At 35.2% G+C, this 10,003-nt stretch overlaps 1 protein-coding gene across 4 annotated transcripts; it reads left to right on the plus strand.

The window, feature by feature from the left end:
* Positions 1-2,892: 2,892 nt before the first annotated feature.
* On the plus strand, positions 2,893-9,563 carry LOC141690162 (uncharacterized). 4 transcript variants are annotated; one of them, XM_074494825.1, is made up of 15 exons: positions 2,893-3,132; positions 4,005-4,166; positions 4,281-4,397; positions 4,492-4,576; positions 5,332-5,440; positions 5,552-5,619; positions 5,764-5,889; positions 5,968-6,687; positions 6,758-7,026; positions 7,245-7,448; positions 7,561-7,621; positions 7,878-7,991; positions 8,442-8,555; positions 8,647-8,767; positions 9,248-9,563. In XM_074494825.1, exons 1-14 carry the CDS (start codon positions 3,056-3,058, stop codon positions 8,755-8,757), a joined length of 2,337 nt encoding a protein of 778 aa, XP_074350926.1. In that variant the 5' UTR covers positions 2,893-3,055; the 3' UTR covers positions 8,758-8,767; positions 9,248-9,563. The 4 variants fall into 4 exon arrangements, with proteins under 4 accessions (XP_074350926.1, XP_074350927.1, XP_074350925.1 ...); XM_074494826.1 differs by having other exon boundaries at positions 9,252-9,563; XM_074494824.1 differs by having other exon boundaries at positions 9,289-9,563.
* Positions 9,564-10,003: the final 440 nt, after the last annotated feature.

The raw sequence follows: 10,003 nt of genomic DNA on the forward strand, positions 1-10,003 counted from the left end.
CCAAACTCATTTATTCCTAATCTCTCGATGGATATTGTTCATCCGTCGAGTAGTGATTGTATCGCGACGGATAAGCTTAACAGCAGTTATCCGTCGGATAGTCAAACTTCTAACCCGACGGATGTCCCTTATCTGTCGAGTGTCTCTGCACAGCTTCAAATTTCATCAATTATCTCAAGTGTAGAAGACTTAGTGGTAGTACAATCACTCCTAGGATTGAGGGAAGAGAGTGTTATGAGTGAGAGTCTGGGTTGCTCCCAGAAAAAAGGAGAGGCAAAGAGTGAAAATATGCAATCCAGTTCTTCAAGATTGGTAAAAGAGAGTGTGAGGAGTCCCACCTTAGATGGTGAAGGTGAGGGCGTGAGGGTGGGGAGCAAAGGTGAGACCTTGATGCAACAAAAGAGAGATAATGAGAGAAATGCAGGTACAGGAGATATAAGGGTGAATGTCATTGCAAGTGAGTTAATGAATGTCCAGGGTGCAGACAGGGAGGGACTATCTCAGCAACCTCAAGCTGTTATAGATTCTACCTCCCTTGATGCTGAGACATTTACTCACCCTGTTACAGCATATCAACTTCTAGCTGAACAGGGAAATGATAATGCAGAAAGGATGCTCAACTTGGTGCACACCACACAGTCAATATTAAGAGCTAAGGATGCCATCACAACTTTGCCCTCTACAGCTGGTGATGTTGATTATGAGACTGGTGGTTCAGAAGAATTCTTTGGAGGTGAAGGTGGAGATAGTGAAGAAGATCCATTGGACATAGGGGGAGAAGTAGGCTCTAGTTTAAGATCAGGCATGCCATCTTGGGCATTTTCAAAGCACTGTGATGAACACTACTTCAAGACAACCCTGATTCAACTCATAAATCAAACAAATTCTGCTCTTCAAACCACCGCAAATGCCAACACCAAAAAGCTCCTCCAAGCACATCTTGCTTCTCTGTAACTACAATAAATCCAAGGTTTTCAACATGCTCGAGATGTCAACATTATCAAATGTGATATTGATGAGATGAAAAAGGCCATTTCTGACAAGATGGACTCTAAACTTCCAGAAGCTACAATGTTTGACATCAAGAGACAACTCAGGAAAAATTCTGATCTTGCCACAAAGATAGATGTCTTGGATACAAGAATGACAACAATGGAAGCATCTCTTACAGCAATTCATCTACACCAAGCTCAACAAACAGACTTGCTTCAGAAACTTGTAATCTTGGTGATATATAAACCAAGAAGTATCAAATAGAACAACAAGAACACTAAGCAAGAAAATTCTCAGAGAAACATTTGTAAGCTGTATTCTTAGCATTTCTCTGTAAACTTAGTTGTTCATATTTGTAAGCAGCTGTGAGCTAATTTAGCTACACAGAGTTCTCTTGATATAATATATATTTCTGGTGGATACATTCAAATCCACCAGAAAGTTTTTAAAAACTTGTGTTTTGATTTTACTAACTTCTTATTCCACACTCTGCAAATCAAACACTTATATATTATTAAGATAGAACATTTTATATTTCGAAAAAGGTTCAAGAATTCAATTCAACCCCCCTTCTGTAATTCTTGTTGCATTGTTAGGGACTAACAATGTCATCAGTATTTGATGTGTCGTCAGGATTTGATGCATCATCAGTATTTGCATGTCATCAGCATTTGAAGGCAGTCTGTTATGAAGTTTGATTATGTTCCTTATTTTGAGGGATGGATATCTGTTACGTTCTGAGTGATAGGACTTTATGTATTTAGTTAAAGATATGTATCATTTTCTGTTAGTAATTGATAATGCATATCTTAGATTGATTTGTAGCAGATGTGTATTATATAAACACAGTTTAGGTCATCACATAGTGATTACCTCGTACGACCGAACAGCTCTCAAGAATATCAGTATTTCTTGAGAGAGTTTGTATCAGAAATATAAAGAACTGTTATATTTTTATACTTGTTCGAAACATCTATACAATTGTATCCAACCCGCCTTAAACAATTGTAATATTACTGGGCAACACGCCACATGATCGTTCTCGTCTTTTCATTTATACTATCTTACAGCCCATGCGATGCCCGGTTTTTTGAAATTTACCTTTTTTATTTTTATTTTTTTTTAAAATTTTTATTTTTAATGTACATATATATCATTATTTTTGACATTGTTGCAATACCGTTTTTATTTTTGATAGTTTTTTGTAATATTGTTTAATCAATATGCATATATTGAAAAATATATGGATGAGTAATTGAATTGCAACTATTTGATACTATTATATTAAAGACGAAACATTAAAAGTTTGGTTGTTGGTCATTGGTCACTTAATCTAGAGTTGTCAGAATAAATTGATGAGAATTTTAGATATAATATTAAATATTATTATTCATATTATATTTACGATTCTATTTGGACATTATATTGCAATTAGTGTTTGAATATTATTAGAACAATTCTAATAAAATTCTATCTAGTATTGTATTGGTTTTTGAATGGTAGAACAATGTAATCTTTTGTATATTTATGATTGGTAAAATCTCTAATAATATTTTATTTAGGATTATAGCTGGACATTATATTTCAATCGGTGTTTGAATAATATTAGAACAATGCAATCATTTTTATTTGTAATAGTATTTAAAATATACTTATTCTAAATGATATAATCTCAACTTCTTATTTTTTATTATATCAAATCAATGGTTGATATTTACATTTATTATATATAAATGATATAATAAATGTATTGATTGATGATTTTTTTTGCGAAGGAATAAATATATTGTTGAGTGATTTGTTTTAAATTTTAAGTATTAAAAAAAAAAATCCTTTTTTTAAATGAGAAATGATATATATACTTATAAGAAAGGGAGCAAAAGTGGTCTTAAAATTTAATACGAAATTGATGTATGATGCCCTCTTTTTTCTAGGTTTTCACTTTCCCCAAATTGAAAATCCAAACTGGAGGGCATTTCATATCATAATTAAACACTCTTAACAATCTTCACCCTACATGGCCTTTTAATTCATACCTATACATACACACATACACACAATTATGGCTCAAACTTCATGGCTTGATGATTCAAACGCTGCCCCTTCTTTCTCCTCTTCTCAATCCCAAGTTCATCGAAAGTTAGTATCAAACTTTTCTTGGTTTTTTCATTTGATTTGTGTTTATTTATGTTGTTTGAGATGAATTTTATGTGGGTTTTTGTTGGAATCGAGTTTTGCTGAATTCTTGAAATGTTGAAAATTTTGGGTTTTTTTGATTGATTTGTTGTGGGGCTTGGATTGGATTTGAGATTTGTTATGTTTGAGCTTGGAATTATTTTAAAGTTTTGATTTTTATCGAAATTTGAGATGGGGTATGATAATAGATGAACATTTCATGGGTACCATCAAATTTTAGTATGAATTACTGTATATTATACAGAACTGTTGTATGCCTTTGAATGATTAGTAGATGTTTTGGTTGCTGTTGGGAAAAGCTTTGTTCTTATGGCTATGACTGTTAACTTTTTCGGGAATTTTTTTTTTGTATTATTAAGATTTTAAGAATGAGGTTTTTCGTTTTTCTTAAGATTGTTCATGAGTTGATCGTTAAAAAACCTAACACTTCTTGATGTAGCGGTATCTCCCTTGCTCCCTACACGGAATGTCGAGGTTTAGAACCTTGTCTTCTTAATTTCCATTCTTCCAGCAAGAAGCATTTTATTTTTTTATTTGGCACATGGTTTCTTAAGCGTATTGCTATTTTACTTAATTTAGCTCTCTGCCATTATCTGTTTATAGATATTTCCTTGCAAGATGCATATCAGATGGCAGGGTTGTAATTTGGTCTTTCTATTGATGAGAGGGATATTACTTTTTCATTATGTGAGATTTCTGCATGATCTATTCTCTTCTGGCTCATGTAGCAATGCCTTGCTTTCACAATTTTCGTGTGTACAGCCTTCTGCGAACCTCTAAACCTTTTTCTTAGTAACGTTTATTGAATTTTTTAGTGGTAGAAATGTCTTTCATATTTTGGCGCAAAGAGAGACGACTCCCATGACAAAATGCTTGGCTAGAAAGCACTGGGGAGAAGCTTTCAAATCAGATGGTGAATCCTACCTTGAGCCTAAGGTAGAGAGATTAAGAGATGCAAGGCGGGAACTTTTTTCCTGGTAATATTTGTCATACGCGCAGGATTTTTCTTTTTCTTTTTTACTGGGTATATGATATGTACTTTGTTAGAATATGGTTTTCTGTGTAAAGGTTTAGTTGTTTAAATATTTTAGGGTAGAGGCGGAGTCTTTACAACACTTGTCAGCCAAATATTGCTCTTTAGTACCTGCCCCAAGGTCAACTATTGCAGCAGCATTTAGCCCAGATGGAAAAACAATCGCTTCAACTCAGTACGTAGTTCTGATCTAGCTCTGATTTAGCTGTTAGACTTGATTTTGGTAACCATTTTTTTTATCTAATACCACATTCATCTGGTATTGGCAGTGGTGACCACACTGTGAAGTTAATTGACTGCAAAACCGGAAACTGTTTACAGGTGTTGAATGGTCATCGAAGAACACCTTGGGTGGTGAGATACAGTTTTTCATCCTTCCTACTTAATTCATTACCTTGAAGCAATGAGTTTGATTATTGAGTTGCTTATGTTTTTCTGTCTCTTTGCATAATGTACTATAAGTGTTCTATCTCTCAAATTTGGTTTAAGAAGAGATGGAGGTCCATATTGTGATTGCGTGATAGTAATAGTTAGATGTTGGAGCTCTAGACCACTAATATATTTATAATTATCAATAAGTGCTTTATCGAAGTTGTCAGTGACTAAGCTAGTCACTTCTAATTGCAAAACTTGTATAATTATGCGATACCAAACTGGATACAACTATTAGCATGACTTAGTTGATTAGTCTCTGAAATAAATTTGTTGCTTCTTCTTGAAAGGGACTTTTACTGTTATAGACTGAATACTAATGTCCTCATGGTGTTTTGGATTGTTGATTCCTTAGAACAATCGCTATAACCTTTTTGGTGAGTATGTAAGTCATCTAGACTGTCTTTGTCTATTTTGTTTCATGTAAGTGTCCGTCAAGTTCAAGATTGTAGAGTAGTGTTTTCTTGGCCAAGCAAATTTTCGCATGTTCTGAAGCACATTCTCTATGTTTTGAATCTGCCCAATTAAGTCCTGAAATTCCAATTCTTAGAATAGCAGACTCTAGAATATGGTCACGTAGTGTCATTGAATTGACTCTGTCTTTCTTGGTTGGTAATTTTCGCCACAATGTTATTCGAAGTTTTGAATTTCTCTGTATCATCATTGATCTACAACAGGTCAGGTTTCATCCGTTGCATCCAGAGATTCTCGCTAGTGGGAGTTTGGATCATGAAGTTCGCCTATGGAATGCTAATACATCAGAATGCATTGGATCTCGTGATTTCTGTAACTTCTTTCATACTCAATGAGCATCTATCTGAAGATTCATCTGTTTCTGAAGTTTCCATATTGCTCTACTAGTGTTAATCAGTGTACTCTCTGCTTGTTACTTTATAGATCGTCCTATCGCTTCTATTGCTTTCCATGCTGAAGGGGAAATCCTTGCTGTTGCGTCAGGTCATAAGGTTTTGAAATTTAACCCAGCTTAAATATTGTTATGACTTCTGAAGTGATTCAATCTTTAGATCAGTAACCATCAGTGTTATTTATATGATTATCACTGATGTCTTTAACAATTCATTATAATGACTTTCACAATCTAATTTCAGCTTTATTTATGGAACTATAATATAAGTGGTGAACATTCATCACCCACTATTGTATTAAAGACAAGGCGTTCTCTTCGAGCCGTGCATTTCCATCCACATGCTGCTCCATTACTCTTAACTGCAGAGGTGAACTATATTTCTAAAAGGAATTTATGTTGTTTTGGTCATGTCTCTTATAGGTCACCCTATTGGACTAATATGCAGGTAAATGATCTTGACTCTTCAGATTCTTCCGTCGCACGTCCCACATCTCTTGGATCGTTATATTATCCACCTCCATCTATATTTTTGGCTAACGTTCATCGAAGCGATAGTATTAGTCTGGCTGCTGAGCTTCCTTTGATGTCCTCACCTTCATCATATGTTCCTATCATTGTAACAGATGATTTAGAGACAGATGTACAGGTTGAAAATCCACATGTCGATTTAAGTAGCATACAAGCTGACTCTTCTGTCCATATGCAATTTGAGATAGACTTAAATGCTATTGGGCAATTTGATCATAGGGTGCTTCCTGCAGAGACATCAACTTCTGTACATTCTAATGCATACTCCCCGGTGGTGGACACTTTACCTACTTATAATCCTAATAGAGTGCATATTCATGATGGTAGTATCAATATAGCTGGTGTTCAACTTGGAGAGGTTCACCAGGAAAATAGCTTTTCTAATTTGGATCATTACGGTGCTGACAGTAGTGCGCCATTGTACATTCCTCAGCATGCTGTGGGATCCGGATCAAGTTATACTCAGCCAAACAGGGTTCCTGTTGAATTAAGAAGTCAGTTATTACCTCCTACAAACCCTACATCTTGGGAGCTACCTTTCCTGCAAGGATGGATTATGGGTCAACGACAAGCTATCATTCATCCAGAGCAACCTCATGTTGGTGGGAGACAAGGCAGCTCATCCAGTTATCCACGGGTGGGTTTGAATGCCTTATTGTCATCTAGTTTAGATACTTATGATGAAATCTGAAAGATAATTTTTGCAGGATCATGCTTCACGTGCACAAGTTGTATCTCAAGTAGAAGATGAACACAACTCTCGTTCTAGTAATCTAAATAACGGGGTTGGAGCAAACCCCATTTCTCTAATTAGTAGAATACAGTCTGAGCTTGCTGCATCAATATCTGCCACAGCAGCTACGGAGTTGCCTTGTACTGTGAAGTTAAGAATTTGGCTTCATAGTTTAAAAAATCCATGTTCCTTACTTGATAATGAAAGGTGTCTCCTCACGATACCACATGCGGTGCTTTGCAGGTATGGATGAAATAATGAGGTCTAACGACTTTAACCCTGTGACATCAATCAAGACTAAGTTTATTATCTGTGAAAGTGCATTAGTCGGGACCGTGTTCTGCCATGAATTAAAATCTATTTCTCTGCTTTCTTACTGAACTTTTGTGTCTTGTATGTACTGTATTTTCACATCATTGTGAGGATTTAAATTGATAATATTTACACTGTATATGTTGCAGTGAGATGGGGGCCCATTTTTCACCTTGTGGGAGATTTCTTGCTGCCTGTGTTGCATGTGTGCTTCCTGAATGTGAAGCTGAGCCTGGATTACTTACCCAATTCTATCACAACGGAACAGGGGCTGCAACATCTCCAACCCGACATCCAATATCTGCTCGGCCGATCATGTACGAGCTTCGCATATATTCATTAGAGTACCCAACGTGAGTTCCGCTCCTCCTTGAATCTCTTTAATTTACTCGATTTTCACCTTTTTGATGTTGTGAACTTTATGTTAAGTTCATTTTAGTAACCTTTTTTGTTTTGGTTTTGTAGATTTGGTTCTGTACTTGTTTCAAGGGCAATAAGAGCTGCTCACTGTCTAACTTCAGTCCAGGCAAGTTATCAAGGATGTCATGCGGCAAATTTCATAGTTAAATAACTTACCAGATAATGTAAATAAATATTGTTAAACTTTAGCAGAAGTGAAGTGCCATGAGTTGCAGTGGTCTGTAATTGTTGATTTTATTTTTTACAAGATAAAAGTGGTTTTATTATTTTGTAATAGTGATTCGTTACATTATCATAAGGGAAATCTCATTATTTCCTTGAGCTAATAATTTTCTTCTTCGTTATGCTACTTGTTTGTGCAGTTTTCACCTACTTCTGAACACATATTGCTTGCTTATGGTCGTCGCCATAGTTCTCTTTTGAAAAGCATTGTTGTTAATGGGGAAACGTCCTTACCAATATACACAGTGCTAGAGGTAAAAATATTGGTGCCTTACTTCCTTTGTTAATGTCATTCCTATGCCCTTTTTGTCTTTTCTTTTTGTTCTGATCTTAAAATGCTCTTGTTTTTTCATAGATTTAGGAGAGTAAGTTCATAAATTGTGACCTTACATTATGCTGTTTGTAAGCTGCACTATGTAAATCATAGTTCTTAGTATTGTAGTTTGCTTCGCTGCTTGTAAATGTCATCTACATAAAAATAGAATAGAAAAACTATATATGGTTTATAATATTAGACATCATTAATTAGTAGTGGTCATGCATGATTGGTTTTTAGTATTCTTGACTTCGCTCGAAAGATGGAAGAAGAAACAGATATAAGTTATAAAATGCATAATCAATAACAGTTAAACCTGAATATATTTAATTAAGCATCCATCAGATTTTGTAGATCATTAATGATAGCACATCTTCACATTGTTTAGGTTTATAGAGTTTCCGATTTGGAAGTTGTCAGCATGCTTCCAAGTGCAGAAGATGAGGTCAATGTTGCATGCTTTCACCCTTCGGCAGGAGGTGGCCTTGCATATGGAACCAAGGTGCCTAAATTTGTGTTGATGTATTTCAAACCCCTCCCCCCCCTCTCTAATGCACAGCATTAAAGCAAAAATATTGTGTGACCAATTGCAGGAAGGTAGGCTCAGAGTGTTGGAGTGCGATAGATTTGACAAACATCAAAACCTTGCTAGACCAGATATTATATCACCGGAAGACATGGTCGAGGTAGAACAACTCTTCTAGGTTCTGAAAGGTATATGTTCATGTTAATGGATATCTGTACATTTGTATAACTGCATTGTAACCCGTGTTTTTTTATCTGTTGTGTGCATGAGATCTTTTTGTGTGCATGGGGATTGGGCTAATGATGTATCAAAACTGTCTCACTTGTTTTTTTGATATTTATGCAACTTGAAAGCAGCTCTAGATAAATACTACCTCCAGTCCAAAACATCCATCAAAGTAAACAGTCCCTTAATTTCAAAGTCCTGCAATCATGCCTAATTGATATTCATATTTGTAATATATTTTAGTTGGGGTTCTAGTAAAAGAACGAATTTTTTTATATTGGGACACCATCTTATCATTAACACAGGACTCAACTATGATTTCCTGAGATGGTCGAGATTGTACTTGCTGTCTTTTGTGGGGTTTATGGTCGAGATTCTTTTGTTTGAATAGAGGATAAGCACATCCACATAGTCAGAAAGTTCTAAAATAACTTTATTGTTAGCCAGGAAAGTTAGAAACCCTGAGGAGAGTGGTCATTTTCAGGTTTTCGCCATTGGGACCAATTTGACCTAACAAAAGGCAGCCTTCAAGTTGCAATGAATTTCAAGAAATTCTGTTCCAATCTTCATGGATAGAATTGTAGGAAATATACATGTGTACACAGTGTGTTGCACACACTCAAAATAAACTGAAATAAAGTAATGGGACCAGATTTCCCTCAGAAACTTGACTGGTCAAGGACACTGACATAGTTTTGTCCAAGGAATGGACACTTCTAATATTTACAGGATGTGTTTGGAATATAATGTGTTTTGATTCCTTGGATGCCATCTAACACTGTTCCTTAGATGTGGAACCGGCAGAGGATATCTCATGATTTGTAACCAAACCTAAAAATTTTTAGAGAAAATTTACGATTCAAGTCTTCATTTTTTTTTCTAAAATGCGAGAATTTGAGCACTGAAATTTAAAATTTGACCAGAAGGCAAAATTGACATGACAAAAATTGGTGAATTAAGCTTCTAAAATACCTACAATTTAAACCCGCCCTAAAGTAGATGTTTTTTTCACAAAGATCTTATTCAGTTTAATTGAACAATGATGAGTGTTGTGCTAATTGATTCTTGTAGACATAAGCAATTATGGGACCCGCAACTATAACACATGTTGACTAGTCAACACATTTTAAACATTTCATTTTTTTCTTTAATAAATATGTTTGTTTATTTAAAGGCATTAATTAGAATGAATAGAAGCG

This window comes from Apium graveolens, chromosome 10 (genome assembly GCF_009905375.1).
Source record: "Apium graveolens cultivar Ventura chromosome 10, ASM990537v1, whole genome shotgun sequence".
Taxonomy (NCBI): domain Eukaryota; kingdom Viridiplantae; phylum Streptophyta; class Magnoliopsida; order Apiales; family Apiaceae; genus Apium; species Apium graveolens.